The following is a 21,656-nucleotide window of genomic DNA, read 5'->3' on the forward strand; positions in this document are numbered from 1 at the left end:
CTGTGGCGGCGATGGCTACGAGATGGCGCCAGAGTAGCGTCTGTCGTCTGTTCACCGATGACGCCAATGATAAGGCATGCGGCGAGCGCTTCCACCGACACCACATATGGAAACAAAGCGCTGCATGGGCGGCTGTTAATCGTGCCCAAGCGTCACCTACGCACTGCCTCTCGCGTTCTCCCGATTAGCGAGGCAGTGGGGCTACACTTCGTTCAGTTTGCAACGTGTCGCACGAGACAGATTGTCCCCGCCAGCCAATATATCGCGAAATGAAAACACCAGAGCTGCGCTCAAATTGAGCATTAGGGAGTATCGTAATCATGGGTGATATTTTTCTCCCGACTTCCCTATACCCATCTCAGCCTCCTGAAAGAGATCTTGCGCTGCCTCACAACTGCCGGCCTTCAATTGAATCTCAAGGAATGTCACTTTGGCGCCAGGCATCTTACCATATTTGGTCATGTTGTGCCCAAAGACGGCGTCCTTCTATAATCCAAACTTCGCGCTGTTGCCGACTTTCATAAGCCTACTTCCATCAAACAGCTACAAAGTTTCTTACGGCTTTGTTCATACTTCCGTCGCTTCCTACGAAACTTCACTTCCATCATCGCGCCCCTTGCGAAGCTCCTGAGCGGCCAGAGTGGCCTGTCTGCTTGGACACTGGCCTGTAAGGACGCTTTCACTATATACATTGCTCCGTCCCCTCATTTCGCTGCCAATCCTGTGCTTCTAAGACCCTGCTGCTCCTACCGAAGTTCACAAAGAGGCAAGCGGCGTAGGCCTCGGAGTTGTCCTCGCCCAACGGAAGCCTGGCTTTTCGCATTGCGTCGTTGCGTACGCGAGCCATACTCTTACGAATACAGTGTTCAATTGCTCGCTCACCGAAAAAAAAATGTTTGACCAGTCTGGGCTTTAATGGAATTTCGACCCTACCTCTACTGCCACGCCTTTGACGTCGTCACCATCCTCCACACTCTGTGTTTGTTAAGGACCTGACGCGTTGCCTCGGTCTTTGGGCTCTGCGTCTTCAGGAATTCGACATTCCTGTAATCTACCACTCTGGCCGTAAGCATATATAGCGACGCGGACGCCATTTGCCGCTCGCCCGTTCCAAGCACACTGTTTGCTTCACTTCAACGGGAGCCTTCGCTGAACGCTGTCAAAATCACCCCCATGTCCGCCGAACAACGGCAAGACCCCTGTATATGTTTCCTCCTTTACCATGTCTCTTCATCATCACCGCCTCACCACCCTCGGGCCCTCCGACGCCAGGTATCTCATTTTTCTGTACCAGACGGCTTTTATCGTTGAAGCTACCGCCTTGACGGCAAGAAGTGGCTGTTCGTCATCCCTGCCACTTCCGCTCTGCTGTGCTCTCACTTCCATAACGACTAGGAAAGCGCCCGCGCTGGTGTGCTTAATACATACGAGTGGCTACGCCTCCGGTATTATTGGCGCTGAATGCACAAATTTGTGCGCAAATATGTTCGCGCCATACCTGCCCCCAATGCAAGCCGCCTACTTATCGCTCGGCCTGGCCATTGCAGCCTTTTCCGTGTCTTTCGCGCCTGTACGATCAATTTGGCATAGACCTGTACGGTCCCCTACCGTGCTCAACAGACGGCAATCGCTGGATCATTGTCGCCGTAGATAATCTTATCCGATATGACAAAAGTGCATGTCTCACCGCGGCTACTGCTCGCGACGTCGCTTATTTCATCTCAAACAATCGTGTCCTCCGTTACGTGAAACAGGGGAACTGCCCAGCGACCGTGATCATGTATTTCTTTCGGAAGTCGTCCAAGAGTTCCAAGCCGCGTGTTGCTCTGTTGATTGTGCGACCAGTGCCTACAATACCAACGGCCTCAGAGAGCGCTTGAATCGTACCCTCGGCGACATGCTTGAGAGCGGTGTACGTGGCCTCCGATTGCTCCGACTAGGACAAGGTTCTTTTTGCCATCTTGCATACAACTCAGCCGCTCAAACAACCACAGGTATTTCACCGTGTTTTGTAAAATTATTTTATATGGTCGTGAACTATCATGTACCCTTGACATAATCATTCCCTGTCATCCTGACGCCTCAGAAAACACTGCACTTTCAGGCGTAGCCAACCGTGTTGAAGAGTGCCGTTGACTCACCCGAACATTCATCTCCCGACCACCAAGGCAAAAAAAAAAAAAAAAAAAAAAAAAAAAACTTTAGAGACAGTGCCCATTCTGATCCCACATTTACTGACGCCTCCTTTGCCTGGCTGTGGGTACCGTCTACTTCAAAATTAGCAGCGAAGTATCAACGCCCTTACTCCATCGTTCAACGTGTTCCCCCGTGAACTATATCATCGAGCCAGTGATGCCTTCATCTGATCAGCGCCGTCGATGTCGCGATAGGTTCTACGTTAGCCGCCTCAAACCTTATTACGACCCCATCTTCACGTCCGTGCCTTGAGTCTCCAGGATGTTTCCCCTTCGTCGCCGGGGTCATAGAAGTGAAGCAGATGAAGTTAAACGTTAAAGCAATGACAGTTGCTTTTGCCTCCACTGCAGCTCCACTCCACTGAGCTCGAGCTGTTGGTCCTGACCAACTGTTTCGTAGTCGGCTTTCATCTGCTGAACATCGGGAATAAAAACTCCCTTATATGTTGAATGTACTCTATCAATTGCTTCTCCAAAGTAAAGCAATACAGACCACAATGGCTTGTATTCTGGACAATCGAACTTTTCATGCCCTTTTTTTTTCGCTGGAAAAGTCACAGTTAATGAACAACAATAACAACTACTTACCAAGACATGACGCTTGTTTACAGATTTGTTCAAAACGATTTCTCGTTATGGGGTACGCTCTATGGGCGGCTAAAGCTGAAGGCAAGCTTCGGATCCAGCCACATTCTGTAGGTACGTGTCACGTACTCAAACCTTAGTGCTTGTAAATCGCAACTATACTCTGGGCTCGGGCGAATAAGGTGAAACAACGGCGTATGGTCAAGCAATATTTATTGCTAGGAGCGGTAAAGTGAGCAGTAAGCACTTGGAGAAGGACGTCCGCTTTGTAATAATGAATGGGAATGTCACACCAGGTCGGCTTGGCGACGAGCTCAGTCGCCGGTGGGATATGGTAATTCAGACACAGAATTTTGTCTCGACCAAAGAGAGCGCGTCTCCCTCAGAGACGCTCTTTTTTTTACTTTTTCAAGCAAAGCTTGTATTGCCTCACAAGTGTCGGCGGCGGTGGTGGTGGTGGTGGTGGTGTCACACTAAAACCCTATCGAAATCCTGTCGAAAACTCGCGTCTCGTTCGCTTGGTATATACCAAAATTGGCATGGAAGAGTACGAATGTATGACTAACATGACTGAAAGGTCATGACATTAATAACATCACGTGCTCGTCAGTTACGTCACGATTACCGATAATAAAATCACGTGTGGCGCATACCCGCACTGGATATGCGGGTATGAGCCAGGGACAAGAATGAAAGAAAGAAAGGCAGAAAAAAAGAGAGAAGGAAAAAAAAAAGAAATCACGTGGGGCTCATACCGGAGCCGCACATATTTATGCTCCGCTCCCAGAGTCGAGCAGGTGCAGGGAAAGCTGCGCCGGCGCCGGATCACTTGACGCGCTCGACCAATCAGGGTCATCTGGTGTCGTCTTGTCAACGTCGTCTTGTCAACGTCGTCTTGTCAACGTCGTCTTGTCAACGTCGTCTTGCCACAAGCTTCGCTTACCCCCATTTTCTCGATAGGGGAAGGGCTGGTGATATTTTTTCTTTCCTCCATTTAGTAGGGACGAATACCTTCCCTTTTTCACGCAGGTCTCGTGGAAGCGTGCGTCGCGGCGGCGACGGGGGAAGGGGCTACCATGCGCCTTCCCCGCGACTCCCGCCGTTTCCTGGCGCGTTAGGCTTGAGGAAATGGGCGCGCGCGCTCCCCGCATCGTACGATGTATTGTTTTGACACACACCAAGGATACTAACACAGGCACTTTGCGTGCGAATACGACGAACTAGATAAATCGCCGTGTTTTGACTATGCGTTACAAACACTGCAAAAGTGCACGAAAGAGCTGCTTAGCTCTGACCCTTGAAGACAGTGGCAAATAATATACGTAAAATTTGAGATAACTTGTGTGGTGACAAAGAGTTGACAGCAGTTTTTGGATGGGGAACTAGCTTATATATCAGAGTAGAGATAGCGAAATTTAATAACGTTCTTAAAAAAGCATTTGCCCAATAACACCCACATCCAATAATCCAATATAATCTGCGGGGACATGCACACCTTAGACACCCCATATATTCATATGGAATTAATTTTATGTGGGTGCTATTGCGCATATGGTTTTTCCCCACAGAGATAGACGGGTGAAAAGTTGATGCGTAGAGAGAAGCAGCACACACGAGACTGACCACATTTTTCTGGACGTTTTTTATTAACAATGTTGCTAAACGTTTAACAGCGCCACTGGAAACCATTTCCAGCAGCTCCAGTGTGGCTGATGCACAGTGTCTTGGTTTCTTTCTATCGAACTTGTTAAAGAAAGCATGGCTAATAGCGTTCCTGTTAAGCTCCACTGCAAGCTGCGTGTTCTTTGCACACAAAGCTGGACCACACAGACTGCATCATTCCAAGCCTCAAGTCGAAATTGCGCACTAATAAATACGTTAAGTATAGAGGTACGCTTCAAGAAAACCGACTGCAACAAATGACGCATGCATCCATGGTATATCTGTGGGCCCGTAGCGGTATCGTATGGCGAGAGTATTATTATACAATAGACCGGCGAGGGTGCATAAAATATAAAAGCAATGAGTTTCGCTTGTTCTTAAAAGTAATCTTTAACATAACTATTCTTAAAAACAAAACTTAAAAAGACACAATACAAATATTGGAAGTATGGTACAAAAGAAAAAAAAAAAGAAAACTGCTGCTGCTGCTGCTGAGCACACGTGGTAATCTGAATGAGCGAACGTCATCCCTGTTATATCTATATCCTAGTTTACTCGATAACAACACACAATCTTTGTTTTGTCGTGGATAAAATGGCATAAAAACGGATGGTGCGTAGCCTCCCGCGTACAAAGCAACGTATTCAACGCAACTAGATATGTAGAAATCTATCGCTAGTTATTAGCGCCCAATTTTCCAACTGCACTGACGCTGTAGCTTCCACATATGCGATTCAATGCTGCCAAAGCGTTCAACGAGTATGGAAATTTCCGGAAGATTATAACCTAGACGAAATCTTGCTAATAACGTTCCTGTCTTTAACAAAGACATTCGAACGAAGCTATTCTGTTGGATAAAAGTGACTAAAAAAATAAAACGTAACAATGATTCCTCACAGCACAAGAGCTTTTCGACCTTGCAACTTGTCGAGACACGCTCGTTTCTGTACAACTTGTGAATCTCTGGCGCCACTCCCACCCACGCGCTGGCTCTTCTAGAGCAGCAGAGCGCAGAAAGGACACGTCGGCGATTCACCTCTACAAGCAAGGAGACTACTCTGCAAAGCACCTACGCCCAAAGTTCCAAATATTGTCTTCGTTAGAGCCATCTCTTGGTGGTCTTAAACCCTTCAGGCGAAGTAGCCACGCGGGCAGCACCGCGCGTATTGTGTGACTGGATAAAAGCGCCGACACGCTTGGAGTAGCCACAGTTTGTAATGTGTCTTTATATAAATAAGCCCTGTGCGACGCGACTGAGAGACCACGTCGCGCACGTTCCATTTTGAACTCGCCTAACTGATGGGTCGCCTTAGGTGCGCCTTTCAACTCGCCACGCTCTTTGATTTCAGTTCAAACACTATGCAGATTAAAAAAGAAAAGGCTCTGTAACTCTGGTATACAAACTCGAATAGTCAAACGCGCTGCGCTAATCAACGAACGCAGGGTCGGTTGCGGCTTCCGGAACTCTGGGTACAAAAAAAAAAAAAAAAAAAAAAATCTGTTCTTCGCTTGTGGAGGTGAACCCGAGCGCGCATAATATGGCTCTTGGGTGCGCCCCCTCCCGTTCTTGTCCTAAGCGTGTTGGCTTTCTATTTCTTCTTGATGTACTGCAGCGTCGGGACAGCAGGCACAGCTGCCACCAGGCCGGTGTAGTACCGAGCGTACGACTCCACGACGGTCGCCCTGTAGGTGAAAAAAAAAATGGCAGTGTTAGCGTAGTTTGTTTTTTCTTTTCGTTTTTGTTGAGTTCTTAATTGCATGCTCGCGAGCACACGAAGTTTCCTTCTGGAGTATCGCCTACCCGCGTACAGAATAAACGTCAGCATACGATATACAAGCGGAAATTCAGAGGCAGGGGTGGACATTATCGTTCCCGTGAATGATAGCCAGCGGGGTGGTTAGAGTGACAGGCGAAAAAAAAAAAGGAGGAATATATTTTACCGCCGTATTCTAAGAACGCTGAAACGCTTGACACGGCGCCTTCGCCTCAAAAAGTTTTCAGAAAGTGCATGGCAGTGCCACCGTTCGACTGAAGTGGACACTGCGCCTGAATGTAACTCCGCGGTGATTTCTGAACGAACATTTTGTAACTAGGCGCTATCGACGTCTACCCGAATGCGCAGGAGTGAAGGCGCGTTTCTCGAGCAACTCTAAGAACTACCGTGGAGCTTTACTGAAGCGCAGAGTCTTCTTTAGCAGAGGGGTGGCGCTGTGATCCGCTTGGTGGTAAGGTCCTAGATAAATACCTTAGGACCCTAATTATTTGGTGGTAGGGAGACTACATGCAAGGGCTGTAGGCTCCCTACTTGTTGGAGTCGAGAGTACTTCGACAGCTCGGTTTGTGATTAGGTGGGTGAGGAATTTATGGCCGTACGTGGGAGTAAATAGATTCAAGGAAGTCATGGCGGGTACAGTGCAGACGCGGTTGATATAGCATAGTTGTAATAGCCGTACTTGTTTTCGGGCAAGTCGGCCCATAGAATTAAAGGAACGCAAATAGGACATTCGCGAGATCTAGACAAATACTACAAAGCGTTTGTCCCGTCCAGTTCTTGTGAAGGTCCTGCCTGCATTCCTTCATGTTTAACGAAATACTAATAGCTGAGCTTCTGGAAATGCTTTAATTATGCAATGGGCATATTTAGGCTGATGACGGTGTTGACAACGCATACGAATGCGCGTGAATTTAATTTCGATTCGCACTGCGTTAGGACCATCACAAAGTACTAAAGAACGAATGTTGATGAATTAAGGACATCTTGCAACTACGCGATGATTTTGCTGGATCTTCAAAGCGTGCTAACAAATAGTGTGCGTGGCTATACGTAAGGATTTACCAGCGTACAGAAAAAGCCTACGCATGTACGCCATAAGGTGGCCTAGTTTTGATTAATTGCAGATGCGGTGACTTTCGCCCAAGTGTTTTCAAGGAACATTTTGAAAGCACTCATCGCAGGTCTAGAAAGCATATTTTAAGAATATACTAAGTGTATTGCCAATTTCAATCATCACCTTCTGTAGTAGTTGTAGTGCACGTTAAAGAACCCCAGGTGGTCAAAATTAATCCGGAGCCCTCCACTACGGCGTGCCTCATAATCAGAACTGGTTTTGGCACGTAAAACCCCAGAAAGAAGAAGAAGTAGTAAGTATATTTAAGAAATAAACGTGACGGCAATAGGTCTTTCCTACCAGCTCGTACTGCTCAACAAGAAGCAGAAGCGATTGCTTGAGACTTGCAAAGCGGCATATCAAGCCTCTTCTGTGAGATTTTTCCCTACAGCTACCCTTCTATCTATACGCAAATCGTGAGCAATATGAGAGGGAGTAACGTATTCGTTTTTTTAAGCAACGATTATTCGTGATTTGTGTAATCAAAGCTGACGTGTTGAAACGTATCAAGTGCCTATCCTGTTGAACGTTTACCCTCACTCAACACTTTTATGCGGGGCACGTGTTCAGCCACTAGGCCCTCGGAAAGCAGTTTGAGCGTTCGCTTTCGTGTTGCTCGAGGGGGCGCTCGGAAATATTCAATTGATTGCCCAAGTCTCTATATGTTAATCCCTGCTTCGCTACCTCTTAGTCGACTAGCTGCGTGAATACGCGGCCTCTAAAGCTAGATTCCCAAGGCGGGACTAACAGCTGATTCAGTCCACGGTAGAGCGTGACGTAGCTGAGCTGTAGCAAACTGGGTCGCGAGAAGTATATCCTCCGGTGCCACCTTATGTGTTGAAGCGTGAGTGGGTGGCACTGAACATGGCGTCCGAGATCGGGAGGCGCGCGCTGCGACATGCCACCCGATCTCGGGGACCACGCACTGAAACCAGCCGGATTGCGCTAGTCTGCGGAATGAGTCAGCAATTCCGCCTGTCGCGGGAATCCAGCTCCAGTGAGACATACGACGAAGTGCCCCTCCCTTTACTGCGATAAATAATCTGTCACCCTTCGCCCCGCCCCTGCTTCTATATCTTTCCGCTCAAGCCTTGTCATCCTTCCGTGCCCGCAGTACTATTCTTGAATTCCGCCATGTTGTCGACTTCCGCTATCTCGGCGTTTAGACTAATCAGAGCAGGCGTGTATAGCTGCCCTGTGGGCACATCAATAACTGGCAAGAAAGCGAACTTGACAGTATGGCGGACTTTGGGGGTGTCGGCAATCCTGGTCTTTGGGCATCGACCTAAGTTGCGCGATGGACGGCTCGCGAGATGGAACAGGCGGTGCTCACATGAAGACGACCTCTCCCTCAGGCTGGTTCTGGGGCGGCAGCCAGAGCAGGGACACGTGGCTCTTGGGGTGCGCGTCGTTGTGCGTGACGGCGCTGCAGCTGACCGGGTGCGTGCCCTTCACCTTGAGGAAGGAGCCGATGCGCTTCTGGGTGCGCGGGTCCATGGCAGCAATGAAGAAGCCCTTGAAGGGTGCGCCGCCCAGCTCAACTGCGAAGGGGCAAAAAACAAAGCAGGGAACGACGGTGAGCCCAAGGAGGTTATGTGGCGTCCATTCAGTACAGGTATAGTATACAAACCAGCCTTGCGCGCTGTGAAGATGGAATAAAAATAAAATAAAAATGTTGCGAAAGTCATGCCGCCATTACATCGTTTATGCATTACGTGATTTGTGATTTGTGAAACATGATTTATGCATTGTGCATTACATGAGACTGCGACACCATTTCAACATTTTTCTTTTGTCTTTCTTGCCTTTTTGCCAAGTGTAGGGAGGTGCCCCTACATCTAGAAACTTTCAATTTTTTTTCGGCAGTAGGGACGTAGATATGCGCTGTCAATTCTACAGGAAAACGTAATGACTTCCTAAATTCCTGCCATTATTCGACACCAAAATTAAATAAATATTATCAGTGTCGTGTTTACTCGGATGCGCTTCTGTATACACGCGGGTATCGGTCCATAAATGTTGTAAAAGCAATATTCACAAGATGTCAAGGTGAAAGCTTACTTTCGCATAACGATGCACTGAAACTTTTGTTCGAACGAGAGAGGAACATTTCAAAGCAAAGAGAGCAGATAAAGCCGCGTGTGTCGCGTTTGCTACCCTGTCCTATCTGGCACTATAGCGCGAAAGCCTACGCGTGTGCTATGTGCGGTGTGCAGAATTGCGCAGTGCAATTGGTGTCTATGACGTCACGGAGTCACGTTCATCTTCTGACACTTCATGGAAATCCTGATAGAGGGCTAGACTTTCGCGCCAGTACTGGGCTTGACAGTGCCGCGCACGGTATAAATGACGGAATGTTATCAAGATGTGGTGACGAAAATGAGAGATATCACTTTGACCAAGATTCAAGAACAAAAACAATAATAACAGTAAAAACATAAGGCACACGGTTTATGCGTAAAAATTCTGCGAACGTAAAGCACACAGAAATATAACAAGCACACCAAGTAAGCTTGCCGCACGCGCACTTTTCAAATATAATTCACGAAAACACGACAAATATAAAGAAAGACTGGCGGAATGAATATTTGATTACATTATGGGGTTTTACGTGTCAAAACCATTACCTGATCATGAGGCGCGCCGAGTGCGAGAGTCCGCGGATTAATTTTGACTACCTGGGGTTTGTAAACGTGCACCTAAACCGAAGCACACGGCCAGATTGAATCGAAGCGACCATTTCGAATTCAGCAGCGCAAGAACGTCATAGCCACTAAGCTGAATGAATATTAAGACCATGCATTATGGACTTCGGTTTGAAATCTGCCCTTCAGTCACATATGAAAACATAAATGTGGTGTACCAATTCTCGTGGTGGCGCAGCAGAACACAATAAGAAGAGGTATGGACAAAGGCGGCTTTTGTTTTGGCGCCTATAAGACATCAAGATGAATCTATACCAACAAGCTCAAATTTAAGTTCATATTCAGCGCCAAATCCCAAACGTTTCCTTCCACTCCATTACATTTCAACAAACTGTATAGGATTGGTGTAACCACGTAATAGATTTCCTGTCGTTCCTGATAATTTTTTTTCTACACTTACGTAAAGCGTTAAAGTATTCGGGCTTTCTCACGCGTACGAACTTTCAGTGGAGATTGAAGCATTTTGTTTTTTTAAAGAACGACTACTGATTACCTCTCCTAGCTGTGACCCTGCCGCGGTTGCCCAGTAGTGCCTGTGGCGTTGCACTGCTATATAGCACGAGGTCGCGGGTTGAATCCCGGCTGCGGCGGCCGCATTCCGATGGAGACAGAATATAAGAACACCCGTGTACCATGCATTGGGTGCACGTTAAAGAACCCCAAGTAGTCAAAATTGACCACGGCGTCCCTCATAAACCACTTAGTTTCGCAACGTTGAACCCCACAATTTTTTTTTTCACCTTGCCGTGGTTTCTCATATCTGTTCCTTCTTCACATAAGTTCACTATCAGCTGCAATCTTCATTCTATTGCCTGAAAAGCCGTGAAGTCCCAAGTAGTCAACAATTTTTGATGGAACAGCGACTGGGACCGCGAGTGTATAATTCGACATTTGTTAAAAAAAAAAAAAACCGGTCCCCATCGCATGATCACGTTCGTCAATAAAGGCGTAATTACAGGGTTTATCTACAAGACCGCGAAGGCCTACAGGTCGCCCAATTTGGAGCCGTACGGTTCTAATAATGGCCACTGATAGCGCGGGCACCTACCGGCGGCGTCACGCAGGTCGGCACCCTCTCAAAGTCAACGCACGTTTGCTACGTTGCCGGCAAACAAGTGGGGCCTTCCCACCACCCCACAAGAAAACGCCAACAGGCTTTCTTAGCGCGCGGCAAGCACCGAGTAGGAAAAAGACGAAAGCACTCTACCGCTTTTTTTTTTTCTCTCGACATCCTGATCTCACGTTTAGCCGAGCTTCCAAACTTCGTGACCGCCCGGTTAAACAAGGTACGAAACCCGGAACCCAGCTCGGCTTGTACACACGCTCGATCGCCAGTTGCTTTCTCCTGCAGCTCTCGCTCGTCGTCTCCGCGATCTTGCGTTCAGCGGTCGAAATGTCGCGTGCGCGCGCGTTACTTCGCATGCGTGCCGTATACGGAACGACGAAGCAAAGTGTGAGGCGAAAAAAAAAATACAGGAATACGAGTGTGTGACGCGGAAGCCTTCGAACGTTCTCTTGACGACTCTTCGTGCGCACGAAACAAAGAACGGGGTTGAGCTGCTGTTATCATTTTCGCGTTATTGTTTCGGCTACGCCCTGAGGTGACTGACTCTCTGTGGCCCCGCGGCGACAGGGACACGGAGCTGTATCTGACGCACGTGATCACTGCGTCATGTTTTCAGCCACCAGGGCGGGACGTTCGGAGCTTGAGCATCACGTACACTGGTTGGGTCATGTTTTACCGGTGCAATGGCACCTTCCAACAGGCCAGCGGGAGAACTCGACTAAATGTGTTCTCGCGCGGGTTGAAAGAGTCCCATGGCCGAAAGTTTCCGGACACTTCCAAGTGATCCTCTTAGTCCATTGGAAAGTGACCGCGCTTTAAAGAGACGTTAATTACTTCTACACAATTTCCCCGGCGTTATCGGTGCAAACCTCTCTTCTATGTCGTCTAGTTCGTGTCTGTCGCCGTAACAAGCTCAAAAGAGGAGTAATATGGCGATGGTTTAGTCGAAGAGACACCATAATTCAGTAACTCTTTTGCCGAATCTGCAAAGCGCCTAACATGCATCCAGGCACTACGCTATTCTTGGCTATCGTACACCAGCGAGCGGCGCACGTTGAAGTCCAGGATCGTTCTCCTTCTATTAGCCCACACCAAGCTTATACGAGAAAAGAAGCATAGTTGGTTATATCTATACCACGGTGTCGGAAGAGACGAGTCCTCGAATGCGCAAACTTTGGGCTGCAGCAAACCATTGCACCCGAAGTCCACTTGCAGTGTATAATCGGGTACAGTGCTGCCTTTTATTAAAGCATGAAATTCTTGAAGGCTTCGTTCATGCAGATTACAGTAACTTGTCACACCTGCACTAATACAGTAAGTAGGGACATTTGTTTTCAGTGAACTGTTAAACAATGACCTATGTAAATAATACATGTGCGGGCGACACACAGCATCAACCAGATAAACGATACGCCTTGAAACCCGCCGTGGTTGCTTAGTGGCTATGGTGTTGGGCTGCTAAACACGAGTTCGCGGAATCTAATCCCAGCCACGGCGGCCGCATTTCGATGGGGGCGAAATGCGAAAACACCCGTGTACTTAGATTTAGGTGCACGTTAAAGAACTCCAGGTGGTAAAAATTGCGGCGTACCTCACAATCAGATCGTGGGTTTGGCTCGTGAAACCCCATATTTTTTATTTTTTTTATACGCCTTGAATGAAATGGTTCATCCGCGTAAAAGATGCCCATAATTTCGCATCTGACACCTCTTTCCGATGTACGCGTGGTGTAGCAGTGCAGACACTGTGGATGCTGCCTTCCTCGTCAACTGAGGTGTCTCACCGCACTGCACGTCACGGACACTCGAGGTGCAGCAGTTTCGATAAAGAGCCGATGCGAATGCTTTTAGGCGAGGGCTTGACGTACTTTCTTTGACATAAGGTAGTCGCTGAACCAAGCGCAACCGATTGTCGCGGCGACGACTTTCACGGACCGCAAATGCCTTGCTGTATACACACGAGACCTTGTATACAGATCGCAAGGAGCACACACATAATGTCGTCATTCAGAGAAGAACAATGCCAGGCAGCTCTACTATTAAATATACGTCTTGTGCGAGGTAGTTCTTTCTGGCAGTTATCTCGGTCATCTTAAGAAGGTGGTCATATAAACGTTTCGCTAAGGCGTCGTATGCGGTCGTGAAGCTGTCATATCTCAATGTGTAAGCAATGCACGAATTCACAGCAACAGTGCGTACGACCACCATTTCGTGGTCAAAATAATCCGGCTTAAACGTGCAATGTCAAAATATTGTATGGTGAAGCTCTTAGAATTGTCGGTTCATTGTCGGTCCAAAATAGAATTGTCGGTTCATTATTTGCATTACGCGCTCCCATATATGTCATTAAAGCTGTATAGAATGAAAGAGCGCGTGTGTCTGTCGGCTTGTTTTACTTTTGTTTTTGTACTTTTGCGGCAAGTTTAATGGATAGAGGTCACTCTAGGTCATTCAGTGCTCAGAAACGAATGTTTGCACTATTTTAAACCACATTGCGTTGGGTCCAACTAGGTCGCACGCAAAGATCTGAACAGGCGCTTTAATTCACAAGGCTTGTCGTTCGGAATTGCTTTTTGCGATTTGCGAGCCGCCTTCGTTAATATTACGTCCAGCATCAAGATTGGCTGGAATTTCCTCTTACGAACAATTCTAGCGAAATAGCTTTTTTGCGAATACGCGGCCCAGATCTATAGGCTACCACTGCGCTAGATAAACAGTCCTTCAGACAGCGCACTGTTATCTCAAGATCAAACAAAATGAACAGCGTTGCACGATACCCAAAATATGTCACAGCGAGATAACTAATGGCTCGACTTGGCGGCGCACACTTTGTTAGGCTGTCCACATTGAAACGGCCAATTATAGCTCTCGGACGCATTGACTGCGCTGATAGTGTCAGCCAGGGTTACTCGACGTCAAGGTCGCGCCTCACGAGCAAGAACAGGCCCGTGGAATTCATTGACGCGATTAAGCTCGTCGTGCAGGAATTCAAGGCTGCCTCTGCTGGACCACGCCTTAGCTTCGGCCGCCAGAAAACGGTGTTGCGATGTTGTCTTGCAAGCAGCAAGCAGCGCGAACATTAAAATAATAATAATAATAATAATAATAATAATAATAATAATAATAATAATAATAATAATAATAATAATAATAATAATAATAATAATAATAATAATAATAATAATAATAATAAAGAAGGCTAGTTAAACACACACACACGTTCTAATTCTGCCAGGATCATAATTGCCTCCCTATATGTCCCCCGGTCATTCTTAATACCCAAACGGCCATCTTTAATTTGCATTACTTTCAACATACAGATGTATGTAGGAGTATTACGCCCGCTGCGTGAAAGGTTTTCTGGGCAGCATGTCACGCTCCTCTTTCGCAATGCACTATCAAAACAGCCTTTTAATTAACTTATTGTATTTTCTTAAGTAAAAGCCTTCGCTTAGCAGTTGCGTGAAGAAAAAAAGCACTAATTCATTCTTCGTAATAGAGGAAGTCATGTAACTGATGTCGAGACAAGTGTACCTTTTTCCAATGAGCAAACACACCGAAGCGAATTCTAAACCACTCCACGGAATGACGTACCCCAACTGTGTCGCCTTGACCCATGAAAGCATAGACGGTCGTCTAGAAACAAAGCCACTTCTCATGTGTACGTTTGACGCGTCTGTGGTCGTGCTCGCGAGGTCATTTGAAAAGACCAGGCGCTCTTTCCCCACCTGACCCAGTTCCTTTTTTTTTCTTCTTTCCTGGTAGCAGAGAAACGTCTCGAGCCAAATGTCCTCCGAAATTTAGCGAGTCAAATGCAATGGGGCTCAGGGTAGTGCTTTTGACCAACGGACCTAAATACTTGTACGTAAGAGAAAGGCTATTCTAACAGTCGCTATGTACCAACTAGAAAGTGAAACTCAAGATGATGTAGTTCGGTGCGGGCGCATGGTGCATAAGTCGCGCTAAGCGAGTCTCGGACAATCGACGCGTTTTTTTTTTTTTTTTTTTTAGTTTTTTTCTCTCCGGCAGAATCCCGACCTCGACAGCCGACAGTAAATGAAAGCGAGACCGTCACACAGCGGTCGACGCACCGAGCGGTCCTCGACTCGCGTCTGTGCCGACGCCACGTGCCTTCAAGCTGCAAACTGCAGCCGCGCAGCAGCAATTCGGCGGGCATCTGAGGAAAGAGCCATGCATTCGAGAAACAAAGCTCGCATTCTTCTCTAATGGCGACGCTGCCCCGTATGTATATACACGCCCCCGTATCCCGTGCAACTGCGCAACGCGCGCTTCCTTGCGCTTCGTCTTCTGCTTCTCTTTCTTTCACGCAAACAGCGGGGCCGTGAAAGAAGCGGCGTCATGGTGTGGGGTAAATGAGTTGCGCCGGCCGAGGCTCATTTTCCGCACCCTGGCGCAAGGAAAGACGCGCGCGGGCCTCTTCACCGCTTCTGGGAGATTCTAGCCCCCGCAGCCAACTCATGCTCGTGGATGACGGTGATGAGCGTGACGGTCTAACGCTGCGGCTCGCGTCGGCCGGCCTCCTTATTTTCTCGCCGCCGGGCTTCTAGAGTCCAGTGACAGCGCGCGCGCATGCAGGAGCACACCCTACATGCAGCAATAATGACGGCGCTAGTGGGAACGTCTATAATAACATCACTCGGTGCGACGAGCGTTGTATATATATAAACGCGGATCGCCGCGAGAGAGAAAACGCACGGTAATGCACACCAGCCCGGCCACCCGCACCCTTTGATATACTATCAGCTGACCGAGGAACGAAAAGGATTCCCGCGCTGCTTGCGACTGACGTTGTTATAACAGCGCCCTTGAGGGCCATCTGCATTAATTACGCCCATCCATCTAAATCGAGGCATTCAACGCGTTCGCTTTCACTGGGTGCGCCGCATATCGCCGCGTATACTGCGTTTGGGCCGGCAGAGGTCGCATGAGCGAACGGGTCTGAATGAACAAGGATCGAGAAGATAGAAAGGGGTTAAAATGATGGAAAAAAAGAAGAGGAAAGAAATCGAGCGAAAGGCGCAGGGGATCGCCGAGCAAGAAGGTTTTGCCCACCGGCCCCTTTCGCTCCGCATCGGCGATGATGATGCTCGTGAATAGTTAAACGCCACGCGATGCGTGCTATTATTATTACCCACGGTGCGTGGCGATGCGCGAGAATGTAAATGCGAAACCGTGTTTCCTTAATTAGCCGCCGCCTTGTTGCTGCGGCGCATATCTAGAGTGAGCGTTCGCCGAGGTGTAAGCGGCGCCCTTCTTCGTTTTCAAATTATTTGCTCGCGTGTATACGAGGTGCACTCTGTTCCCGTCATGCTTTTCGTCGCCGTTCCTGCATCTTACGCGGCCCGTACAAACGTATTTCCTTCTTAAAAAATAAAAATGTTATCACCTTTTTTTTGTGGAATGCAGTTACGCGTTTCAAGCGTTTGCGCTGCACATGCTTAAATATATGTACCGTCAAGGTAAATGCATGGGAATGTGCAAAAAGTCCGTGTTTTGTAAGCAGGTCTACGCAAGCGAAGAATACTTTCTGACCGTAGTTTCTTCGCATTTGCTGAAACTATACAAAACTGTTGGATCCACCCGCCGTGGTTGCTCAGGGGCTATGGTGTTGGGCTGCTAAGCACGAGGTCGCGGGATCCAATCCCGGCCACTGTGGCCTCATTTCGATGGGGGCGAAAACACCCGTGTACTTGTAGATTTAGGTGCACGTTACAGAACCCCAGGTGGTCCAAAATATTCCGAAGTCCCCCACTACGGCGTGCCTCATAATCAGATTGTGGTTTTGCCACGTAAAACCCCATAATTTAATTTTTTAACTGTTGGTCTGGACTGTGCTGGAACTCGGAGGGTAGATATGAGCACGCGATAAATAACTATACCGAACTGCTTTCAAGATTGCGCGACCTGCATTTTGTCACGCGCCAGGAAATATTCATTGCGATCGAGCCTAATTCCTAGTTTGTTCGTGGTGCGTAATGTGCGCGGTACATGAGAGCCTGAATACCTACTGAAGTATAGCTTCATGAGCGACCAATGTAAGTTCAAGCAAACCGCATACGACGCACCGCTGTATACTTATCCCCCGTTGTTGTTGTTGTTGCTCGCTCGCTCGCTCGCTCGCTGCTCACTCACTCACTCACTCACTCACTCACTCACTCACTCACTCACTCACTCACTCACTCACTCACTCACTCACTCACTCACTCACTCACTCACTCACTCACTCACTCACTCACTCACTCACTCACTCACTCACTCACTCACTCACTCACTCACTCACTCACTCAAACGGGATGAATGGGTCGATGGATATTATAAGCATCGCCCTCACTCCCCCATTGAAGAGTGATGGCGGCAAGTGCCGCTCCCCTTTTTCCTTCCCCATGTGTAGGGTAGCCAACCGGGTGAAACCTTAGTTAACCTCCCTGCCTTTCCTTCTTGTCTCTCTCTCTCTAGTGCGACTAAGCTAGTCATTTTTACAATTTGCTGCGTTTATTATCGGTACTTAAGGAACGTGGTTCGTGTTAGCAAGCCACCAATGCCTTAAATAAATAAATAAATAAATAAATAAATAAATAAATAAATAAATAAATAAATAAATAAATAAATAAATAAATAAATAAATAAATAAATAAATAAATAAATAATACGCCGATATCCTGAGCCACTACAGACTGGGTAGGAGGATCTACCCACCCTCCGCATCCCAAGCGAACAAGAGGCGGTGATATTCCACTAGACCGGCACTTTCCCGCACAGCACCCTCCTACACGCCATGTATCTACTAGCTATACTTACAAGTGTGCCTTCTGGGTATGGGAATGTCGGCAAAACCCATCGACGCCACGCATCACCGTCGAGCAGTGGGAGGCTCAGCTGACAAGCCCGAGCCCTGAAGACCAGCATCGCCTGGTGAGCAGGGCCAAGCTATCGGCTCAGGCCCACGGCATCCTGGACTAGGGACGCCGCCCACCTCGTACGACTTCACCCTGAGCTGATTTCTGTAGATAAAATTTATTCCTCCTCCGCCCTATAATGTAATGTGATTTCATTCTGTGCGTTCCCCTTCTCTACACCATCAATCAGCCATCTCCTACTGTTCTACACCGCTGATTGATTCACAACTCCCATACAATCCTTAAAAAACAAGATATCGGGCAGTGCAACTGCGTCCTGCGCATGTATAGCTATGCATCACGGCAATTTCGTTCCAATAACACCGTGTTCTCAGACATCCTGATCTGGCTTTGTATACAGCCAGAAGAAGAGGAAACAGACCCACATATGGGACAGCGCTTAGGAGAGCTGGCAGATGAGCTTGTCTTTGTTCGCAACACAGGACGCAGCTAAAGAACCACAGGATCGACAGAGCGTTGTCCTGTGGTTCTTTTGCTGTGTCCTGTATTGCGTTTTTGTAAGCTGTTGTCTAACAAGATACCCGCCGTGGTGGCGTAGTGCCGTTGGCGTTGCGCGCTGCTAAGCCCGAAGGTGTAAAATCCAATCGCGGCCGCGGTGACCGCATTTCAATCGAGGCGAAATGCAAAAAACGCCAGTGTACGGAGCATTGGCTGCACGTTAAGGAAACCCAGGTGGTCAAAATTAATCCGGGGTCCCCACTACGGCGTGCCTCATAATCACATCCTGGTTTTGGTGCGTGTGTGGGTGTTTTTTTTTTTCTGATTCCCCCTCTTTCTATGTGTGTGCATTTTCCTTTATCTTTCTGTCTCGCCTTACCCCTTCCCCAGTGCAGGGTAGCAAACTGGATATCTACCTTCTGGTTAACCTCCCTGCCTTTCCCATCCAATTTATCTCTCTCTCTCTGGCGCGTAAAACCCCAGAATATATATGTTTAACAAGATGTGTACCAACCAGCAACAATGGACACTCTGAGCTTGTCTTTGCACGATGGCTCGATATTTTGCGCGTGCTTCTTATGTTTCGAATTGAGAAAGTGCAGCGCAGGAAGAATGAAGCTAACACGAAGAAAGAACACGCGCTTTGAGTTTTACGTACTCTTGTCAAAAAACACTAGAGCGAGAGAGAGAAAGTATGCAAATGGTATGCAGAGTATGCAAATGACACCAGTTCAGTCCGTTTCGGAAGAAGAAAAGGAGCAAGGCGCAGTTTCCCAAGGAAGGCCCGAAACTGGGTTCTGACCTCGGCTTTGTTTCATCACTGACTGATCGCCGAAACGATAGTCAGTGTCGCGTAAAACACTGCTTCGCCACGTTTTGTCCTCCGCACGATCAAAGCAAACGATGCAAAGGACGTCCTGCTCTGTGCCCGTATACTGTAGCGACAGTGGGCAACAATGCTTGTGACATGGCTAACACGACAGATAAGAAAACAATGTACTCGTGGAATAAATAAATAATAATAAAACCTCTTTGTTGGACAAACACAAGCAGCCGAGTTTACTAACCCATAATATACCTAAAGAGTTAAAATTCTTTCAGTGTATACAATTCCGTTTCATTGAAGCGATTTGCTGTACAAAGCACAACACATTTCTATGAGCGGTCTAAAAATAATAAATTGCATTTATTGGCGAGATATCAGACAACTAATGAGCTAAAATTGACTAAAATGTTTAATTGGCAAGATTAGGGTACATGCTGCACTAACTGAACTGAACATTGCCAGCCTGTTAAACGAATATATTATTTTCCTAAAACCACATCACCGGACTATAGCGCTCACGGGAATAAAAATCACACGGGCCAGAGAATCACGAACTAGTATTGAGATATGCCAAAATATTATTGTTGTACGTGCAATTTTTTTCCCTCTAATGTGATGTCACAAACTGGGCTTAACTGTAATTTGAACACCGATATATTTCGCAGATAACCTGCGGACCATTAGAGTTACAGAATGGGTGCCAAGAGAAGGGAAGCGCAGTCGAGGACGGCAGAAAACTAGGTGGGGTGATGAAGTTAAAAATTTGCAGGCCCAAGTTGGAATCAGCTAGCGCGAGACAGGTGTATAATTTGAAATCGCAGGATAATGCCTTCGTCCTGCAGTGGACATAAATATAGGCTGCTGCTAATAATGATGATATTTCGCGCCTATTTTGTGAACAGTAGTCAAGTGTTTGAGGGAATATCTGGGCTAGACAACGGCACGGAAGTGGTTTAGGCGCATTACTTCCACCAGCTTTAGTGAATATGCTCCCCATATTGGTTTAGACCGTTGTGCCGACGACGAAAAGCAGCCGTGAAGTGCCTTTCGGACACCACGAATTGACGCGAAAATCCAGAATGCAGCATGAACGTGCCAGCTTATCACGTGATGTTACATGTTCATCTCCGTGTTTATAGGCCAATAAAAACGCTTTTTTACTTCAAGGATCATGAGGAGACCGTTACCTTCTCCAATAACATAGAGATGCTGTATACAGCATATAACCGGTATACTTAAAGACGCACGAAATGAAAATATCAGGTCGAGCTAGAATACTATATTATTAGTCTAGAAGTCCATCATCATTTTCTGTGTGCTATCATCATGTTACATCGTTGCATAGAAAATAGCAGCCGAAGTTCCCGCTGCTGCTCCTAAAGTTTAACCGCTCGTGCCAAGACGTACGAGTCGACGTAATAATCTACACGTGACCTCCTTCTGTGCCACACTCTGTTAATCAGCCAGTGATGACGTCACATGAGAGGTACCACAGTCTACAACAGGTGGCGGCACTGCGATTTTACATTTTCGTCACTTTCTCGGTTGCAAAAGCCTATAGTGCGCCGAATGCGAAACACGCAAACCGAGAAAAGGAAAACACTGCAGCGCATTCCCTTTGCGTATCGTCGGACGCGTTGCTTTGTATACGAGCGCCATTTATACTTGACCAGCCGCGTGCCGCAGGCCCCTCCCGATGACCAAACTATTCCTTCGTACAGAAGGCACGTAACCAAGATCAAGCCAAAGCGAGGGGACGCAGGTTCGCGTCATTAGGGCTTCGGCTATCGTTGCGAATGCACCGCGTATAGTGGCGCGGAACCGGTCTCCTAAAGCAGAGGCCGAATTCACAAAACGTTTCGCTATTAAGTGTTTTTTTGCCATTGGCTATAACCACCTCGACTAATAATATACCTAGAGCCAGGTCGGATGCGCTGGAAAAGCCTCTTATTATTGGGATTAGCAGCTTACATGTGCCTGTAAGACGATTCCTTGGTGGCGTTGCGATCCCGCGATCTCGTGCTCATGCTGTTGTCTATTGAGTGACCTAGAGTTTGGCTCGCACGCTTTTGGATAAGGTCCGAGGACGACGAGAGACAATGCGACATTCCACAGCGTATATAACGCGGGCGCTCAATGAGACCATGCGCCACGTGCTCACCACGGTGCTCCCATACCCAAGATGGATCTTCGGTGAAGGATATTTGGACGGGGCTGACACCGTGAGCCACGTCCTACTACAAACGATGAAGTAACTTGTCAGCATGTGGTCGTTGACGGTAAGCGCACTTAGGAGTCCACAATGCGAAGCGTTTAGTTGGTCGAGGGTTAGTCGAATCGAGAGAAGGAAAGT

General features: G+C 47.6%; 1 protein-coding gene across 1 annotated transcript in view; it reads right to left on the bottom strand.

Moving 5' to 3' along the window:
- Nucleotides 1-4,405: 4,405 nt before the first annotated feature.
- The window catches only part of LOC119437287 (putative ferric-chelate reductase 1), a 67,307-nt gene continuing 50,056 nt past the window's right edge, over nucleotides 4,406-21,656 (bottom strand). Inside the window, exons 2-3 of the mRNA XM_037704345.2 lie at nucleotides 8,665-8,872; nucleotides 4,406-6,125 (exon numbers count right to left, since the gene is read on the bottom strand). Coding sequence (XP_037560273.1) covers nucleotides 6,032-6,125; nucleotides 8,665-8,872 — 302 coding nt within the window. The 3' untranslated portion in view covers nucleotides 4,406-6,031. The remainder of the gene's footprint in view (nucleotides 6,126-8,664; nucleotides 8,873-21,656) is intronic.

The sequence above is a fragment of the Dermacentor silvarum genome, chromosome 1 (genome assembly GCF_013339745.2).
Source record: "Dermacentor silvarum isolate Dsil-2018 chromosome 1, BIME_Dsil_1.4, whole genome shotgun sequence".
NCBI lineage: Eukaryota > Metazoa > Arthropoda > Arachnida > Ixodida > Ixodidae > Dermacentor > Dermacentor silvarum.